The sequence below is a fragment of the Tursiops truncatus genome, chromosome 7 (genome assembly GCF_011762595.2).
Source record: "Tursiops truncatus isolate mTurTru1 chromosome 7, mTurTru1.mat.Y, whole genome shotgun sequence".
Taxonomy (NCBI): Eukaryota; Metazoa; Chordata; class Mammalia; order Artiodactyla; family Delphinidae; genus Tursiops; species Tursiops truncatus.
In genome coordinates this window covers 59,418,694-59,439,985 of record NC_047040.1, presented here as the reverse complement: position 1 = coordinate 59,439,985, position 21,292 = coordinate 59,418,694, and the positions used below count along the sequence as shown (strand labels likewise).

The window sequence follows — 21,292 nt, the reverse complement described above, 5'->3', positions numbered from 1 at the left end:
TCTAATCCAACTTTCTTTTCCTTTCCCTCTATAGATTTCGTGGAAGTATAATACTTTGTCATTATGAGATGTCGTCTCTCGGTACCTCCTTTGTGCAAATTAAATTTGATGACTTGCAGTTTTTCGAAAACTGCGGTGGAGGAAGTTTCGGGAGTGTCTATCGAGCCAAATGGATATCACAGGACAAGGAGGTGGCTGTAAAGAAGCTACTCAAGATAGAGAAAGAGGTAAGGTCTTTTCCTGCTATCAGAAGTGGGCACGATAGCACTTATGTAAGCTTTTCAACCTGGAGTCAGAGGTCTCAGGCTGCCAGGGACCTAGCAGAGCCTTTGGGGTTGATCCGTGAGGCCGTTTCGCAGTTTCCATTCTGGGAGCTCCATAAATAGCAACCAATGCCACGTGTGCTGGGGGTTGAATTTTACTAGGGGTCATCTGAACTGAGAGGATTTCTTTCCATGGCGTGACAGACCGAATGTTCCCTGAGCTGTCGTCCAGGGGAGGTGAGCTTTCAGGCCTTCCCAGGCTTCAGGCTTTTCCCTGGGTCAGCCAAGAGGGGTCAGTAAAGAGTAGTGTGTAAAGTTTTCATCCCCTTTCCATTTTCTGTCCATTAATTTGTGGTCCTCAGGAGTTGTCTTTTGAAAAACAAAAAGCATTATTTTTCTACTGAAATATAAGCAATACCAGCTTCTTGCATTTCACCTCTACTTGAAGCCCAAAGTGATGGACTTTGTTTAATAAAGATGCTAGACAGAGAGCTGGCCTAGTTGTAAAATGGGAAAAAGGTCTTAACTTTCAGAGTCTGGGGTTTGTGCTGGTCCTAGTCAAGCCCAAAACTTATACACAGGCCCTTTATCTTTCTTAGGAAAGTGACACATCATCCCCACATTCCGTTGGGTACCTAAACTCCACAATAAAGCTAGTTGTGGAGCTGACCTGCAGGGGCTCAGGGCATTGATAACTTTTAATAGTTACCGTCTGGAGTTTGCTTTGGTCATTTCTACTTATGTCCTGTTTTGGCTTCTTATTGTTCTTTTCAATATCTTTTTGAAGTGAACTTTTCCATAAACATCTTTTAATCTCCCTGAATGATTTCATTTTTTTCACTGACTGCTGCCAGTGAACCATAGCAATTGATTGGAGATGGAAACCCAAGTAGAAAGCACTATGTGGCCTTCCGTCCCAGCACTGCTGTGTGACTGTGTAATCACCATCTGTGTTTCCGATTGTTGAAGCCAAGTCAGAAAGACTAAGATATCTCTGCCTTGGGGTATCTGTAGGTTGTGGAAAGCATTAAGAAGTGAGAGCTTTTAAAGCCAATGTGTGCCCCAAACCGAAGGGCACTATGTAGAAAAAGTTTCCTTCCCCTCATTTCTTGATCAACGAATTTTTAAAATAGTAGCCAAATAATAAAACCATTTCTTATTCTGGACTTGAACCTAGTTTTTTTATCTAGTGAACTCTTAAGCCCTTTACAGGCCAGCATTATTGTACCCATTCTGTAGGTTGGGAGATACAGCTTTGAGAAACAGGTTAAGCTGCCCCAGTAGGGGTAGGTGAAATCCAGGTCAGACCCCCTGTTCTCCAGTTTTTAACTCTGAAACCTCTAGCTGACCAGCTAAGAACAGAAAATAAACTAGTTCCATCAAATTTATATTCAAAGAAGTGTATAAGTATGCTAATCTTTTTAAGCATCATGCAACTTCAGTACAATGAACATGTTCTTGTGTGATTGTTGGATGTGAGAAAGACTTTATGAGACATGAAATAGATTTTGATAGGAAGACAATAATTGCAACCCATTCACTCCACCCCCATCCATACCCAATACCTTTTTTTACTGTCTTTGACAAAGCCAGGAAAATGACATAGGAAAGCACAGGGGTGAAAACAGGACCTGGAAACTGCCAAATCCTGCTCTTGTGTAGATATTTAACCTGAGTATCGTTCAGAATTGGAGTTGATTACAGTAAACCGCAGGAGCATACCTCATAAACTTCTAAGTAGGAAAAACAGAAACTCAGTGTCAGCTTTGGAGCTTGATTTAATCAGTGACTGTCCATGATAAAGAGACATGGGAAGTTATTGCAAAGCATCCCCACACTTACTGACTTGACATGCGTTTAAGATGTAAATAATTTTGGCTAGGGGTTGGCAGTTATTGGAAAGGAAATATGCATTTCTTATGTGAATGTTTGTTATACTGTATGAACTATGTATTGCCTTGGTGGCTAGATGTTTTCTCAGTGAAAAGATAAAGGTAATAAGCTCTGGATTTTTTCCAATTTATAGATTCAGTCCTGTGTCACTTGGTCATTTTTGCCAATGAATTTTAGAAGTGATGGAACATTTACTAATATGTTGGTAGCTCGCTCATGGAACTCTTTAAGAATGACCTAAGGGCTTCCCTGGTGACGCAGTGGTTGAGAGTCCGCCTGCTGATGCAGGGGACACAGGTTCGTGCCCCGGTCTGGGAAGATCCCACATGCCGGGAGTGGCTGGGCCCGTGAGCCATGGCCGCTGAGCCTGCACGTCCAGAGCCTGTGCTCTGCAACGGGAGAGGCCACAACAGTGAGAGGCCTGCGTACCGCAAAAAAAAAAAAAAAAAAAAAAAGAATGACCTAATATCTGATTAAATATATGTTTTGTGAAAGGTGGAGAAAATATATTCAAAACTCTAACTCTGCTTATGTGAGGGTATAGAGGAATGCTATTTATTTTTGCTTTATTCGTAGACCTCTAGTTTAGTGAGTATATGTTACTTTTCTGATTTAGAAAAAAAGAAAGAAAAATGGCATTTACTTAAAATCTTGGTAGTTCTTTAAAACTTAATTTTTTTGATATTCATCCATTTGTTTTATTTTTTAGATTCCACATATAAGTGATAGCAACAGTATTTGATTTCTCTGACTTATTTCACTAAGCATAATACCCTCTAGGACCATCCATGTTGTTGCAAATGGCAAGATTTTCATTCTTTTTTATGGCTGAGTAGTATTCCATTGTGTACATATACCACATCTTCTTTATCCATTCATCTGTTGATGGACACTTAGGTTGCTTCCATATCTTGTAAAACTTCATTTTTAAAAAACTTTTACACCTAGTGAAAAACTACAAGGATAGTACCATGAACTCTAGCATATCCTTCCCCTAAAATCATAACTAATTAACATTTTGCAACATTTGCTTTCTCTTTATATATTATTGATTTATATATATTCATACATATTTTAGTTTTTACTGAACATGAGAGTAAATTGCAGATGCTATGTTCCTTTATCCCTAAATACTTTAGCTTCTCCCAAGAACACAACTGTAATACAACTATCAAAACTTTTACCTATTGTATGAGTCTATTTTCAAATTTTGCCAATTGTCCCAGTAAAGGCTTTTTATGGCATTTTTTTCCCCAACCCAGGTTCCAGTCCAGGATCACATACTTCAGGGGGATCCCCAGCCTCCAGGATCTAATGCCTGATGGTCTGAGGTGGAACTGATATAATAATAATAGAAATAAAGTGCACAATAAACGTAGTGCGCTTGAATCATCCCAAAACCACCCCCCACCACTCCCCCCCACCCCCAGTCTGTGGAAAAATTGTCTTCCACGAAACTGGTCCCTGGTGCCAGAAAGGTTGGGGACCACTGACATACTGCATTTAGTGATATATCTACTTAGTCTGTTTTAATTTGTAACAGTTTTTCTGCCTTTCTTTGTCTTTTACACTTTGACATTTTTGAAGTGTGCTGGAAAGTTTTGTAGAATGTCCCTCATTTGGACTTCATCTGATTTTCCCTCCCTCTTGCCTAGTTTAAAGTTATGTAGTTTTGGTAAGAATGTTATATAGGACATGTGCCCCTGGTGTGTCTTAATGGAAGACCTCCGATGTCAGTTTGTCCCATTGTAGGTGATATTAATTTTGAACCCTTGATTAAGAGGGACTCACTCAATACCTCCCCAGTAAAATACCTGTTTTCTCTTTGTAATTAATAATTAAGCTATTGGTAGATACTTTGAGGTTATGTAAATATCTTCCCTCAACAAACACTGCCCAATGTTTTTAGCATCCATTGACGATTCTTGTTCGAATCAAATATTGTGACAGTTACTGTGTAGGAAGCAAAAGGTTCTAGCATAAATGAGAGCCTTTCTTCCTTGTTTCCTTACTTTTCACTTATTCACTCATTCATTTATTTATTGCTTCATTGTAGACTTACAGATTCTTTTTCAAATTCAAAATGTTATAGTTCATTACTATCGTTATTCACTTTCATGCTTAAATTGTTCCCGATTTAGCAAGTAGGAGTCCCTTAAATTTGGCTCCTATGTCTTTTTGATACTTCTTCATCATTTTTTTAGCCTTTTCATACTCCCTGGCACAAAAAGATGTTCCAGTCTCAGTTAGTTCCATTCCTGGAGTCAGGTATTTCTTCAGGAAGCCCTGATTCAGGGTACCTGATTTGGGAGTATGATATTTAGAAACCAAGATTTGGGTACTAGGTTTGCTTATTGTAGACTCTTTTAAAAAGAGCCTTTGTTCTTCCGGGAGAAAGAATGGTTATAGATAAATTTTATTTATGGGAGCATTTAATTAAAATTTTAATATACATCTGTATAGCTGTGATCTGTGATACACTCCTGTTAGAAATGTAAATTGATACATGTTTTGGAGAAGAGTTTAGCAAAATATATCAAAAATATTAAAGTGTTTCCTTCCTTTGAGCCAGAAATCTTACTTCTAGGACTTTATCCTAGGAAATAATCAGAGATATGCAGGAAGAAGGCTATAATAGGTTGCTTATCTCAAATAAATAATGAAGAATTAGAAACAACTCAAGTGTCCTACAACAAATTATCTTTTAAATTATGCTACATCTTACCACCCTCCCAAAAAAGTAAATGTGAAAGATGATGGTTGTGTTAATTAACTTGATCTTGGGAATCCTTCACAATATACGTATGTATATTGACATCATCCTGTTGTATACTTTAAATATATTACAATTCTACTTGTCAATTATACGTCAATAAAGATGAAAAAAATTATGCTACATCTGTATAATGGAATTCCATTGCATTTGGAAGAATACTTAAAGAGCTAGGAAAATGCTCATAATATATTGCTAAGTGGTAAAAAAGTTACAAAATAAGGTATATAATATCATCCCAGGTGTCTGTGTGGTGTTTTTCTTTTTCTTATACTTTCTGTTGTTTTTCATATTTTTCTATGATGATCTCATATTTCTTTTGTAAGAACATAACACTTTTATTATGAAATTTTTCAAACATGAAGAAAAGTTGAAAGGGTAAAAATGAACATCTGTATGTCTGCCATCTAGGATCTGTTATTAACATAAATACTTGCTTTATCACATGTATGTCTATGTATTCTTCCATCCATCAATCCATTTTGATGCATTGCAAGATAAGCTGCAGGTGTCAATAGTTTCCCCTTAAATACTTCAGCATGCATATCATTACCAGAGTTCATTATGTGTTTGCAGTTCTGTTTTCTTTTAAGGTAAAATTTACATACAATGAAATACACGTATCACTAAGTTTTGACAAATGTAAACACAGTGCAACCCATATATTTACAGGAAAAATACTCAAAAAAATCATAGCTCTGACAACCTTTGTCACTTTCTAAGGATGTTCAAGTGAATTAAGTTTTATAAACCTCTTTAGTCTGTCACAAATCACACATTTTTCAGTCTCAATATGTGCTTTCAAAATGTTTAATGTTTACTTCTACATTGCTTTCTCATAGCAGTGCTACAGGTTTTTCAGTGGTAATTTAGCTTGTTTTTGTTGGTTGCAGATTTACTTACAGAGCACTATTTATTTTTGTTACGAAAAGAAGTTTTCAACAGGAAAAAAATAATATGGTCTTAAGGGCATATACCAAAGGGAAGAAAAGAAGCCATTATTGTATCTTTTTGGTAAATTCCAGGTGAGCTGAGATCAAACCAAACTGCTTAGGCAGAAATTGAAGCAGGGAGTGGCGAGGGCAGAGGAAGACACTGTGGATCCCAGTGTCCTCTTTCCAACCACATACCCAGAGGAGAGCAGTCCCCACACGAGTGGTTCATCAGCTTCACAGCATGAACCAGGCATGTCTGTACCTGGTACTTTTTTCTGTCGGAGAGATGGAAACCTGCAAGCATTTGTGTTAACTTGAAATCTGTTGATATTTAACTGATGGTAGGAAACCGGATTTAAGTATGAGATATGAAGGAAACATGATTCCTTTTTATTTCCCCAAAAGAATGAAAAGGAAGCAGAATCCTCAAAAGGTGAAATATGAGGCTCCTTCTTCAATTGCCTTGACTTCTGCAAGACCCCACTCCCCTTTTTTTTTTTTTTTTTTTTTTTTTTTTTTTTGCGATACGCGGGCCTCTCACTGTTGTGGCCTCTCCCGTTGCAGAGCACAGGCTCTGGACGCGCAGGCTCAGCGGCCATGGCTCAGGAGCCCAGCCGCTCCGCGGCATGTGGGATCCTCCCGCACCAGGGCACGAACCTGTGTCCCCTGCATCGACAGGCGGACTCTCAACCACTGCACCACCAGGGAAGCCCCCTACTCCCTTTATTAAAAAAATCTATTTTCCTACCAAATTTGATTGTTGTAGAAATGTTGAAAGCCAGATAAATTCAAGTTTCAAAACTTTCCCACAGTATAAATATTTATAGGTAAAGAGAGAGGATCAAAATATCAAAACTGATCATAAGAACAGGAACTCTCAGTAACTTTTTATATAAAGGGGGAGATACCTGTGTGAGACAGAAAATACAATCTTGAAATTGACACAGAACTCAAAACTAAAAATGAGAGCTTTTATTATACAGACTTTATCAACATGTCAGCAATTAGTGCTTCACTAGAAGACTAGTTAATGTTGTTGTCATTTTATTAACTCTTGAGAGACCCTTTTTTCTCTTCTTTGCAGTTCTGTAGCTGACTTTTTATCAATGAATTATTACCTTTGCTTTAACTGTAGGAATGTGAGTTATTATTTAAGATAACCCCATGCAGAATTTTTCTGTCCGCAATCAGAATTTACCCATTCCGCATTCTATTCTTTTAGGTCAGTGGTTCTCAAAGTGTGGCCCCTGGACCAGTAGCATCAAGCGTCACTTGGAAATTTGTTAGAAATGCAAATTCTTGGGCCTCACCCCACCCCTACTGAGTCGGAAACTCTGGGGTGTGGCGCTTGGCGATCTGGGCTGCAACAGGCTTCCCAGGTGTTTCTGATTGCTCATTGGAGGTTTAGGTTGTACCTAGCCAATCATGTCAAATACAGACGATCAGTATGTTGACTCCAGTTTGGAATTGCAGGTACTTAGTGAAACTGGTAGTGGAGAGATTGTTGTTGTTAGAGGCTTTCGAGACCCTTAAATTCACCGTGCTCAGGTGACCACCTGTGCACAGGCCCTGCTTGGCAATGTCACTGGGCATAATGAACTCAAGGCAGACTTAGGAATGGCCGACAGACGGGAAACCTCAGGCAGATGCCCTGAGATTCCAAACCTTTTCCACTGGGGTTCTCACCTGACTTTGCAGCTTTGTCTTTCATTTTCTGACCTGAAACCACCTTCCCTTCTCGCCCCCTCCCCAACCGGGTCCAGCTGTGCTTCCATCCTGCTTTCCCATTTCTGTAACCTTGTCCACATTCTTTCCTTCACCTGTAATACCTTTGTTCTCTGCCTGAGCAGGTCCTACTCATTCTTCAGCTTTAATTTCTTCCTTCACTGTGAAACGTTCTCAGATCACACAAACGTAATTTTTCTCTTTTTCTTTTGAATTTATACCAGTTAGCACCCATACAGCTAATTTGACATGCGATTAAAACTGCCTCGTGGCTCTAGAAGTACTGTAAGGGAGGGCACTTAACTTTTCACATGAACGTGCCACGTATTCTCATCCGAAAAGTGGGGCTAATAACAGTACCTCCATCACAGGGTTGTCGAGAGGATTAGAGAACTTACCACGTATAAAATATCTAGAAGAGTGCTTGACACAGAGGAAGACTTGGGTGACTGTTAACTGTCGGTTATATCTTCACAATCATGCTCTAAAGTCAGGATAGCAGATAAGTGTCATGTTTTGTGAAAACTTCAATTTGTTGGTTCCTAGAACCTATGTTGAGAAGGGGTCAGTCTGCAGGAAAAATCCATGGCAAGGCTCAGCATGAACGCAGAAGGGCAAGCATGTATACGCAAGTGTATGCAGCATCCCTGGTGAGAACTCTCTGAGGGCAAAAACAGCCATTAACCATTGCCTTTGTTGCTGATGCTGTCACCATCCTGGTCATCATCACTGTACCAAGTACAGCTACCACTGTGAGCTGATCACTTGGTTAGGGGCTTTCCATCCTTGCCCTCTTCCTCTTCACAGTTGTGTTACAAGATTATAATCTCCATTTGATGGCTCAGAAACTAAGGCTCAGAGAGGTTAAGTAACCTGGCTAATATAAACAGCACCCTTCTTACCTGTCTCGCAGCACCTAGCACTGTGCCTTGCTCAGAGTCAAGTATTTATTCTTGGGATCGTATCGCTGTAGATGTCCCTCTCATTCTCATCCAGGGAAGATATCCTGTATGGACGTATCTACATTTTCTTCATTTACTCTCTTTGAGCTATGAAGAGGATAGAGCACACCTGTCTTCACTGTGTCAACTGTGTCACTGTACCACTTGCATTCAGCTACATAGTGGCTTCCCTGGTGGCGAAGTGGTGAAGAATCCACCTGCCAATGCAGGGGACACAGATTCGAGCCCTGGTCTGGGAAGATCCCACATGCCGCGGGGCAACTAAGCCCGCGCACCACAGCTACTGAGCCTGTGTTCTAGAGCCCTCAAGCCGTAACTGCTGAGCCTGTGTGCTGAACTACTGAAACCAGCATGCCTAGAGCCCCTGCTCCGCAACAAAGAGTAGCCCCCACTCACCACAGCTAGAGAAAGCCCTCATGCAGCAGAGAAGACCCAACGCAGCCAAAAATAAATAAAATAATTAAAAAAAAATACTATAGCTACATAGTACTCTTAGTTATTGGTTTGATTTTTATAAATTCCTTTGCTTTTGTACCTTTTTTAGACCGGCATGCCATTTCCACTTAAGGAATTTTAAGCATTTCACTATGCCATGCTTTGGTTTTTTACTACATACATAAATCATTACTTTGAATTAGAGAATAAGCAGTTTAAAATAATGGATCATTTTATTTGATCATTAATGTAGTCACCACTCCAAAGGTATATATATAAAACAGCTATCCATCACTCAGCTCTTTTCCGTGAGACATTTCTGTTACTGGGAGCTTATAAGACACCCCAAAGTGAACTGCTATAAAGAGATAGAGAAAATTGGACAGGGACTTCCCTGGTGACGCAGTGGTTGAGAATCCGCCTGCCAGTGCAGGGGACACGGGTTTGATCCCTGGTCCGGGAAGATCCCACACGCCCGTGCACCACAACTACTGAGCCCCTGTGCCACAACTACTGAAGCCTGCACGCCTAAAGCCCATGCTCCACACCAAGAGAAGCCACTGCAATGAGAAGCCTGCACACTGCAACGAAGAGTAGCCCGTGCTTGCCGCAACTAGAGAAAGCCTGCGTGCAGCAACGAAGACCCAGTGCAGTCAAAAATAAATAAATAATTTTAAAAAGAAAATTGGACACATGTTGAACAAATATGTAAATTACACGAGTAAGCGTATACTACTGATATATCTGAAGGTAACACAAACCTTGTGGAGAGGTAACCTTACGCTGAGGAAAAGCTGTAGGAATGGCTTCCCCTGGGACCAAGAGGAATTTAGAAAATTACCTGAATTATAAATAATTTTCTTATCATGTTATGTGAAATGCAGTTACATTAAGACAAACATCATTCTAGGATATTTTCAGATCACTTATGCGACTGTAATAGTGTTTTATTTTCAAGAAAAAGCCCCTATCCTTCTTATTTTTGCTTCTCAGTCATTTAAAAATTTTTTAATCCTTTCAAAACTTTGTTAGATTACAGACTTACTTGCATGTGGAGGTGTTTTCAATTTGCCATATGTAACATTACATATTACAACAGTTATTTCAGCTTTTCATTAAAGTTATTATTGATCTCAGTATATTAGGCAATAAACATTTCAGTTAGTTAATAATATTTTTCCAGCCATCCTCTAAATATTGTGCTGAAATCAAACCAATGAATGTATTCCAGTAAGGCTGTTATATCCTGACTAACTGGTGTTATACAAAGCTAGGCTCTTGCTGCTAGAAGAAAAATAGTATGAAGCATGAATTGGATTTTTGAGAAACACAAAGCCTAATATGGAGAGAACAATTAAAAAACTGAAAAATTGGAGGAGAGGAAGAGCTACCTGGGAGTGTTTCAGATAGTTTTCAAGTAGATATGATTAATTCTCTGTCTTCAGAATAGAATTATGTCACTTGGGTATTAAAAAGGTGTGTAGAATTTTCTTCTCTGCTTTCTAGTGAAGACAGGAAGTCACTCTCACGGAAGTACTTAAGACAGAGACCATCTTATCAATTTTTTTTTCACTGGTGCTTGATTCCTGCTCCTGGTTAGGACAACCAGTTTCTGTCTGAAGGCTGCCATCGATGACATGTGAGTTGCAGGCTGTTCAATTTTGCAACAGTTTAATTCTTAGAAAGTTCTTTATAATGTAACTTCCAGCTGTGGATACTGGTCTCTTTTTCTGGGGCCATACAGAACAAATCTTACCCTCTTCCTTCCATATGTCTGCTTCTTGAACTTAAGATTTGTATCTGATTGATCTTTTTTTCTAAGCTCTGCATTGTACCCAGCCCACCATAAGCAATCAATAAATGCATAGGGAGTAAATAAAATTATAAACCTAGTAATCATATCTCAACTTTCTCTTCTTCTGTAAGATTTTCCAGGAAGGTTTTGCTCTTCCTGAATCTACAGAAAGGAACAGTCTGCATTTCTAGTCTACTTCATTCCTAGCCTTTTCTTCTCCACGTTTGACTGATCTTTTGAGCTCTTAACAAATTAGTTTGTCTTTGAATGAAAGGTTCTGTTCTGTGGCTGTTAGGCAGGATTTTCCTGGCCATGGTTCTTATCTGTTTTTTGTTTGTTTGTTTGTTTGTTTGTTGTTTTGGGGGTACGCGGGCCTCTCACCACTGTGGCCTCTCTCGCTGCAGAGCACAGGCTCCAGACGCACAGGCCCAGCGGCCATGGCTCACAGGCCCAGCCTCTCCGCGGCACGTGGGATCCTCCCGGACCGGGGCACGAACCCGTGTCCGCTGCACCGGCAGGCGGACCCCCAACCACTGCGCCACCAGGGAAGCCCTGGTTTGTTTTTTTTAACATGTTTCCAAGAAAGGAATCCAAGATGCTTTTTCTTAGCAGTGTTAATATCTGATGTTCATGATTCATGACCTGAGAAAAATTAAGGTGTCCTAAATGAAATGAGACCGTTGGAGTCTTAATGACTTGAAAATATGACTTCTACCCCTGATACCATTTAGGAGAATAGCACTTGGTAAAATTAGCTACATTACAGCAGATACACTGTTAAGGATGGAAATGTCTGGTGAGTGTTTGTGCAGGCTCTGCTCAAGAAGGAGGGGACTACATGGCCGATCTGCTTTTGAAGACAGATTATATTAAGTAATTAATGAACAAAATCCATTTAACTCACTACATTTTAAAAACATGCAGAATAGTGCATCCTTTAGTGGGAAACAATTGTTTCTGTTATTGGGACTATAGTCGTAGAGCCTATCTCAAGTATGTATTCATTTTATTTTAATCATTGGGTGGGTATTTTAAAATATAATACATAGTTTGGTTAACATCTAAACTAACTTCTACTAAACTAATTAGCTGCTGACCAAATCTTTAAAGTTATGAAAGTGGAGAACTTTTTTCCCTTAAAAATCTCAGGATAGGGACTTCCCTGGTGACACAGTGGTTAAGATTCCGAGCTCTCAATGCGGGGGACCCAGGTTCAATCCCTGCTCGGGGAATTGGATCCCGCGTGCATGCTGCAACTAATAGTTCACATGCCATGACTAGGGAGCCGGCAAGCTGCAACTAAGGAGCTGGCGAGCCACAACTAAGGAGCCCACTGGCTGCAACTAAGGAGCCCGTGAACTGCAACTAAGGAGCCCACCTGCCGCCACTAAGACCGGGTGCAACCAAATAAATTTTTAAAAACTCAGGATAATTTCTTAACCTCAAAATAAGGCCTCTAAGTGTAACCTACATTCTTCTTTGGGAAAAACTTGGGAACTGTGGCTAAGGCCAGGGTACTGGTCTCAGAACAGGGAGGATATGTGGGAAATTCTGATTCCAGTTAGACTTACTGTAAGTGCAGATCAGACCACGAACAGATCTAGTAAGAGATCAAGACATTAATATTAACTGGATTTGGGGGTGTGGAGCATTAAAAATTTATACTCTACCTTTTTTCAAAAACTATTTAAGATTATTAGCAGGTAGAATAAGCATGTTTTTGAGATTCCAAGGAAGACCCTCTTTACCCCCCAAATCTCCCAGACCTGAATGTAGGGTAAGGATATATAAGCAAATTAACATTTCCTGAGTTCCTGTTTTTGACAGCCTCTATTCCAAGCCGTTTACATATATTCTCTATTTAATCCTATTGCTGATGCCTCAAATTTTAGCATTGTAATTTCATTCTTTAAGATTGTTTACCCTAATAAAACTGCAAATACCACTGAGAAAAGAAACATGTTAGTAACACCTCAGAGTAAATGACATATGTGATTTTTCTTCCTGGGACATACCTTTCTAGGTGGGCAGATGCACAATTGATGCTGTAGGAGACTGTGACCTACACAGATGAGTAGGAAATCTCCTTTTCTGTGTTCTGTCATCCAAAAAATATTGGATATTTATTACATGCCAGGCACTGTTCTAGATACTGGAGCCACATCAGTAATAAAATAAATAGACAAAAAACTTACAAAAAAATAGACAAAATTCATGTCCTTATAGAGCTTTACCTTCAAATGTGGGAAATGAAACAACTAACTGAAGGGTATATTAAAACATTATAAAGACCCTTATGCCTCTTAAATATGGGCTGAACTTAGTGACTCACTTCCAAAAATTAGAGTATAGAAAAGAAAAAATCAGTAACTTTACAATCAACAAAGGTGCCAAACACTACCTTAACCAAGTGACATGGGTTAATATCGTTAGTGTTAAGCCATGCTGCTAGCCCATAACCCCAATATGATGTGATGAGAAAACCACTTCACCTCTGTGGTCCTCTTCCCCCCAAACCCATAACCCCATTCTAGTCGTGAGGAAAATATCAGATAAACCCAAAATGATGGACATTCTACAAAATACCTGGCCAGTACTCCTCAAGGTTATTAAGGTCTTAAGAAACCAAGAAAGACTGAGAAACTGTCACAGTCCAGAAGAGATTGAGGCATGATGACCAAACATAATGTAGTATCTTGCACTGGATTCTAGAACAGAAAAAAAAAAAAAGACATCATGTTAAAAATGGTGAAATCTAGATAAAGTCTGGAGTTTAGTTAATAGTAATGTACCAGTAATGGTTTCTTAGTTCTGATACATGGACCCTGGTGATGCAATATGTTAAAATTAAGGGAAGCTGGGTGAGAGGAATGATCTGCATTATCTTTCCAACTTTTCTGTAAATCTAAAATTATTCCAAAATAAAAAGTTTATATTAAAAAAGTGAGGAAAAACATAGAGCAGAGTACAGGGCATCAGGAGCGCCAGTATGGGGCTACTGTTGCCAGTTTACATGGGCTGGTCAGGTAGGCCTCGTTGAGAAGGTGGTGTTTGAGTAATTGCCTGGAGTAAGCGATGAAGCCATCTGCTTACACGGGGATAAAACAGTCCACGCAGAGGGAACATGCAGATGCCAGGTGGGAGCACGCCTGGTGTGTTGGGGAAGAGCAGGGAGGCCACTGTGGCTGGAGTGGAGTGAGTGAGGGGGGGAAGAGACAGGAAATGGGGCCAGAGAGGTAACAAGGCCAAATCGGATAGGGCCTGTAGGCAATTGTAAGAGCTTCTGATTTAAATCAGGAGGAAATGGTGAGCAGTTCAATGCTTTGGAGTAGAGAAGTGAAATGACTTATGTTTTAATATGACTACTCTGGTTACTCTGCTGAGAAAAGACCATATGGGGCAGGGGCAGAAAGACCAGTTAAATTATAATCCAGACAAAGAGATGTTTGTGGCCAGGCCCAGGAAGGTTACACTGGTGGCAGTCAGAGGCGGTTGAATTTGGGGTATATTTTAAAGATAGATCTAACCAGATTTGCTCACTGGACGTGCTGTGTGAAAGTAGAGTCGAGGAAGTCTCAAAGGTTGTGCACTGAGGACGTGGAAGGATGCATCGGCCATCATGGGAGAGGGGGAAATCATGGGTGGAGCAGGTTTGTGAGAGCAGATCAAGAGTTCATTTTTGATACAGGCAATGAACCGAGGAAGGAATTAGCCATCTCAAAAATACCACCTACAATGCAACGAAAATATGAGATAATTGGAAATAACCCAAATGTCCATCACCAGATGCATGGATAAACAAACTATGGTGTATGTACGCAATTAAATAGTATTCATTCCTTTAAAAGGAGGGTAATTCTTTTTTTTTTTTTTTATTTTGCGGTACGCGGGCCTCTCACTGCTGTGGCCTCTCCCGTTGCGGAGCACAGGCTCCGGACGCGCAGGCTCAGCAGCCATGGCCCACGGGCCCAGCTGCTCCGCGGCATGTGGGATCTTCCTAGACCGGGGCACGAACCCGTGTTCCCTGCATCGGTAGGAGGACTCTCAACCACTGCGCCACCAGGGAAGCCCAAAGGAGTGTAATTCTTATACATGCTACAACGTGGATGAATCGTGAAAACATTACGCTTAGAGAAATAAGTGAAACACAAAAGGACAAATATTGTATGATTTTACTTATATGAGATACCTAAAATAGGCAAATTCAGGTACAGAAAGTAGAATAGTGATTACTAGGGGCTGTGGGGAATGGGGAATTGTTTAATTGGTATAAAGTTTCTGTTTGGGATGGTGAACAAATTCTGGAAATAGACTAGTGGTGATGGTTGCACAACAGTGTGAATGCATTTAATACATTGTACACTTAAAATGGTTAAAATGCTAAGTTCTGTATTATGTAGCACAGCTAAAATATAAAGTTCTATTTCAGAAAAAAATGAAATACTGAGGGATACATTTAACGAAAGAATTGTGCAGTATCTTTACCCTGAAAACTATAAAACATTGCTGAGAGAAATGAAAGAAGACATAATAAATGGAGAGATATGCTATGTTTATAGGTCAGAATATATGTCAAGATGTCAGTTCTCCTGAAATTGATTTATATATTCAATACAATCACAACCTACGGCCAGCTTTTGGTAGATATTGATAAGCAGATCATAAAACATATATGGAAATGCGAAGCACCTGGAATAGCCAAAAGAATTTTGGAAAAGAGAGCAATGTTGGAGAACTTACGCTACTGCCTTATATCAGTACTTACTGTAAAGCTACAGTTTTCCACATTGTGTGGTGTCAAGATGTATGGATAGAACAGTGGAACAGAACAGAGAGTCTAGACATAGACCCACACATATTTGGTCAATAGATTTTTGACAGAGGTCCCAATGCAGTTGAGATGAGGATGAAAAGATGAAGAAAGGATCATATTTTCAATAAATGATGCTGGAACAATTAGTGTCTATACGCCAAAAATTTCAGAACCACTGGAATAGGGAAATGTAGTTGGTTGCTGAGTACCGATAAGGGTGTGTGTTTTCTCCAGGCATATTCAGCTCAACAGGTGCAGGAGTGGAGTAGAAAGAACATCGGATTTGTTCACGGTTGTGGTTTTCCTGAGTAAAGTGAAGTAAAAGCAGGACAGAGGAGGTGAGGATGGATTGAAGGGAAGGACTCTATGAATTGCCATGGAATTTAAGTGAGGGGAAGAGGGGAAGGAAGACATCCGGGAAGGGAATGGCATGAAAAGATGTAGGAACTGGTGATTGTAGGGCGAGGGGCTGCTGGAATCCAGCTGCTAGAAGGAGGGAGCAGGAAATATAAGAGGTGGGATGGGTGGATATTGGATTACGGACGGTGCAGTTGCTGGTCATGCAGGGTCTAGGGTGTGACCAAAAGGATGTGCTACTGAGGTGTGTTGAAGGATTAGATTGTTGCAGCAGAGTTCAAGGACTTGAGAGGACAAGTGTCTGAGGCTCATTTATGTGCATGTAAACATTCCTACACTATGTGACAAGAATTGTAATCGGAGAAAATGGCAGTAAGCTAGGAGCTGAAATCATCAAGCAATGAAAGGGAGTTCTCTGGAACTTGTATATGTTGGCAACTGTAAAGGATAATGGATGATGCAATCTAATGACATAGATTCAGCTTTTAGGGAGGGGAGAGAGAGCTGTCTGGAAACAGTTATGAGGAGCCAGGAGGACACCTTGTTCCCCTCCAGGCCCCATGGAGCAAGTGCTGAAAGAGACAGACTAGCTGTCATCGGGAGAGCTGCAGAGGAGAGCTAGCTCCTGTCAGAAGATGAGGGAAGGTCTAGGGAAGTTTAGACTTTCGGCGGAAATGTAAAATGGCATAGCCTGCTGGAGGGCAGTTTTGGAGACTGACAGAAGTCTTAAAATGAAATGCTATTTGATCCGTCACTCTAACTTTTAAGAACTTGTTCTAAGGAAATAATTGGAAAAGGGCACATGCGTATGTGTTAAGAGTTGTATATGGCCATGAAAAATGGGAAACAGTGAGCATATGCTACTTTTATAATCAGAAAAAAAAAAAGCTAACCAAATGCATGGAATCGTATAGCATGGAGACGGGAAAGACATCTTTACGATTTGTCAGTTTTGTACACAACGGCAACTCACCCCCTGTTTAGTTTTAAATCATGAAAGTACCTTGAAAATATACTCATATGCTTTTGGTATTTTCTGCTTCAATTCCTGTAGAGTATCATTGATGGCATCCTTTTTTTTTTTTTTTTTGTCATGCCACACGGTTTGTGGGATTAGTTTCCTGACCAGGGATCAAACCGGCCCCTCAGCAGTGAAAGCGCAGAGTCTTAACCACCAGACCACCAGGGAATTACCCATGGCCCCTACTTTTAGTCTCCTTGTTTATCTTAATTTTTTCCTCTTAATTTCTTTGCTGTCATGAAGTTCTGCATACACGTGGTATAAAGGAAACATGAATTCTACTTAAGAGTCTCTCCGGGTATGAGTTGATAGCTGAAGAAACACTGCAGGCATTTTAAGTTAAAATATTGTACACTTCTTTGGGTTTGACTTCTTAATCTTGTAGTATTCTTTAGGAAGACAAATAGAACATTTGATTACTAACCAACAGGGCTTTAGAATTTTGCCTTTGTTTCTAGCTGGCTCCAGATTTTGGTAATTATAAGGGGGAGAAATCTGTATTAGTTCTGTAGGTGAAAACTTGTAAAGAACACATAACCAGTACTTGGGTGGTATTTGAAATGTGTTTTTTCCTGTATTATGGTAGATTTTTTTTTCTTTTTGTTTTAGCAAATTCATAAAGGTTCTGGAATGTTTACCCACAGCCATTTGTCAGGATGAGTTAGGAAGAAATTTTCCTTTTTAAGAACTGCATATAAACAGAGAAAAACATTTCACACCTGTTTATCTTAGCACGGCCTGCAGAGAAGGAGAGGCAGATTCTCCATTAACTCTTCCCTTCAGAGAGGAGTTTAGAAAAGAGACAGAGCAGCCTGTGACCTTATCAGCCTTGAGTAAGGACACTCACAGCCAGCTGGAGGGGCCCGCCATTTGTGCCTACAAACAAAAACCTTTCCTACGTTTCTTATTTCTCTTTTTGAGCCCCTCTGTACAGTTCTTTCAACTCACCTAGCTGAATTGTCTATGTTCATAAGATACTTCTAGGATACATTTTCAGAAATACACTTTAGAATTTTTTTCTTTAATGAAAACTACCTTTCAGTTTTGGTCCTCATTTGATACAGAAAATGTCTCTCTTATCCTCGTATATTAGGAAATCTAGTTGTGGGGTGGGGTAGGGTGGGTGGGGTGTGATATATTTGTCTCCTCTAAAGGAACGTCTGATATCCTCTTCCTTTTAAGATATTAATTTGATTCAGTAATAAGTGAGGCATAATAAGTAAAATTAATAACCTTTTAACTTTTTTTAAAAAAAATTTATTTATTTTTGGCTGGTCTTTGTTGCTGCACGCGGGCTTTCTCTAGTTGCGGTAAGCGGGGGCCGCTCTGCGTTGAGGTGCATGGGCTTCTCATTGCGGGGGCTTCTCTTGGTGCACAGCACGGGCCCTAGGCGCACGGGCTCAGTAGTTGTAGCTCGCAGGCTCTAGGGTGCAGGCTCAGTAGTTGTGGCGCACGGGCTTAGTTGGTCCGCAGCATGTGGGATCTTCCCGGACCAGGGCTTGAACCCGGGTCCCCTGCATTGCCAGGTGGATTCTTAACCACTGCACCACCAGGGAAGTCCAATAACCTTTTAACTTTAAAAAGAAACAAAGTCCTTTTTTTTATACAACTTATAAATCAAAATAAGTGGTGTCCTCGTTGACTGAATCAGTCCGTAAGCCGTATAAGAAAATCAGCCTGCTTTCTCATTTGCTACCACCCCTCTTCCTGGACTCTCTCTCCATGCAACTTATTTAAACCACTTCATGTTGCACACATTCCTGTCTTCCTTGATTTCAGTACCTGCCTCAGTTATTGTTTCTGTCTTGTCTTTGACCATCAACCATCCTGAGTGAATTTGGCATCCACTTTAAGGACCCTTGAACTGACTGCAGACTTCTGTCACTACCATTTGCATGGCTTTTAGTTCCACTTACCTTCAGCCACTTATGGGTAAAACCTCATAGCTTAGAACTGCTCTGCCTTCAAAATAGCCAGCCTGAGCTTCCCTTCTCTGCCCATAATTTATTTTACCCAGTCTTCAGCAGCCCTGCTTTTCTTCATCCTTATCACGGCATCTAGCCTTTATTCTCCAACCTCAGCACTCCCTTTTGGATTCATTTGCCTCCGGGCCTGCAGGTTTCCCACCGTGCACTTATGTCAGTGTTCACCTCTTTAATCCTGTTAAATCCCTTTGTTCGTATCTCCTGGACCTATTCCTTGAAGACAAAGACAATGGCTTTGTGCATCTGTGCATCCCCTTGCTCCGTGTTCACTATTTTCTTAATGGGCAAAATGACATTAACATATGTATTCACAGGTTTCGTTTTAATAACTTTTGACTGTGTCAAAAATTAAACCTGCCATCAGAGGACAAATGTTTATAACACTCAGGAACCCAGCTAATGGAATCGCAGGGCCTGTAGTTTTAAATCAGGGCTGCAAACTGCAGAGTCTACATACGGTAATCTGAAGGAGTAAAGTCAGCACAATGGCAAGTGGAGGGAACTGGGGAGGTGGAGAGGGCAGCTCCACTGTGTACAGCTGTGTGCTAGTCCATCAGGGTTGTCACGGTTAAATGTGGTACCGACGGGTAGCTCATGGGTATTTCTGTCGTATAGGTATTTTGTGTTTGGTCCACACAGTATTTTAATTTTAAAAAGTTCATTGTCGACATTTAAAATTTAGATGATTTCATATGAAAATCCAGATTTCTAGCTTCCTTGAAAAAGAAGCAAACTGGGTCCTGTTGTTGAGTGGTGACACTGATGACTTCTTTGATGAGGGCAAGGCTCATTTGGGAGTATTAATTCTAAAAGATTTAGTAAAGATCAGTACTATAATTTTATAATTATGCCTCACTTAGTAAGATGCAATTTTCATTAGTATTTAACAATGCAATCAATAAAATAAAAAGAAGAATTAGGGCTTCCCTGGTGGCGCAGAGGTTGAGAATCTGCCTGCCAATGCAGGGTACATGGGTTCGAGCCCTGGTCCGGGAAGATCCCACATGCCACGGAGCAACTAGGCCCATGAGCCACAACTACTGAGCCTGCACGTCTGGACCCTGTGCCCCGCAACAATAGAGGCCATGACAGTGAAAGGCCCCGCGGACTGCGATGAAGAGTGGCCCCTGCTTGCCGCAACTAGAGAAAGCCCTCGCACAGAAACGAAGACCCAACACAGCCAAAAATAAATAAAGTTTAAAAAAAAAAAAGAAGAATTAGTCTGTTAAAAAATTTATCTGTGGGCTTCCCTAGTGGCACAGTGGTTGAGAGTCCGCCTGCCGATGCAGGGGACACGGGTTCGTGCCCCGGTCCGGGAAGATCCCCCATGCCGCAGAGCGGCTGGGCCCGTGAGCCGTGGCCACTGAGCCTGTGCGTCCGGAGCCTGTGCTCCGCAACGGGAGAGGCCACAGCAGTGAGAGGCCCGCGTACCGCAAAAAAATAAATAAACAAATAAATAATTTATCTGTGAAGTATATCTGAAGGACTAAGGAATGTTAAGCTGAATCTCTTAAGAATGCCAAGAGTTCCTCTTATGAAGAAGGGATATGTTCTTGGTAAACTTTTAAACTTCCTCACTGATTTTTTTCCCTAATAAAACATACTGAACTCTGTTCTTGGAATGGACTTTTAGCACAGAAATGTAAAGTACCAATACAAAAACACAAAATGTGTAAGTCATGAGCTGAAATGTATCTTTAAGCAAGAAGCAGCTTTGCAAACTACAAATATCATATTTCCTGAATTATTTCTGATTTGATAGCGGTACCTTCCTTATCTCCATTCATTTTCCCAAACTATAGACATGGATTATATTTTTATGTGGCAAAGTGTTAATGGAGTGACTCTTTGGTTTCTGTCCTACGTGGCAATAAAGGAATGAGATGAAAACCAAGAAGAGTGATAATGAAAAGATCACTGTCTCTTTTCCATTTTCTTTTTCCACATGAAGCTCTCTCTCCTGTCCTCAGTTATCTCTGTAAGGAAAGCTCCTCTGAAAAACGAAATCTTCCTTTGAAGATTCTGGAACGATCAGGCTGTGCATATTACTCTTGTTTTTACTGATTTGCTTCTATGATAGTGAAATAAAACAGGTAACATTTTATGCATAGTAAAATATTATATTTGCAGGCATTTCCATTCCATTTAAAGGCTTCTGCCTCTTTTTGGAAGTTTTTCCCCCAATATGAGGAGTGTTAAGTGCATTGATATATTTGATTTTTTCTTTCATTGATGAGAGAGTTCTTTTAAAATGATGAAGTTTGTAGCAATATAAAGATAAAATTTTATATGAATTGGCCCCTTGATGATTTACCCATAAATGAAAATAATACCA

General features: G+C 40.3%; 1 protein-coding gene across 6 annotated transcripts in view; it reads left to right on the top strand.

Annotated features, from left to right (window-relative positions):
* The window catches only part of MAP3K20 (mitogen-activated protein kinase kinase kinase 20), a 174,335-nt gene that overhangs the window by 13,343 nt on the left and 139,700 nt on the right, over positions 1-21,292 (top strand). For all 6 annotated transcript variants that reach the window (XM_073807566.1, XM_073807567.1, XM_033860012.2 and 3 more), the window contains exon 2: positions 35-227. In XM_073807566.1, the coding sequence (XP_073663667.1) occupies positions 69-227 (159 nt within the window). In that variant the 5' untranslated portion in view covers positions 35-68. The remainder of the gene's footprint in view (positions 1-34; positions 228-21,292) is intronic.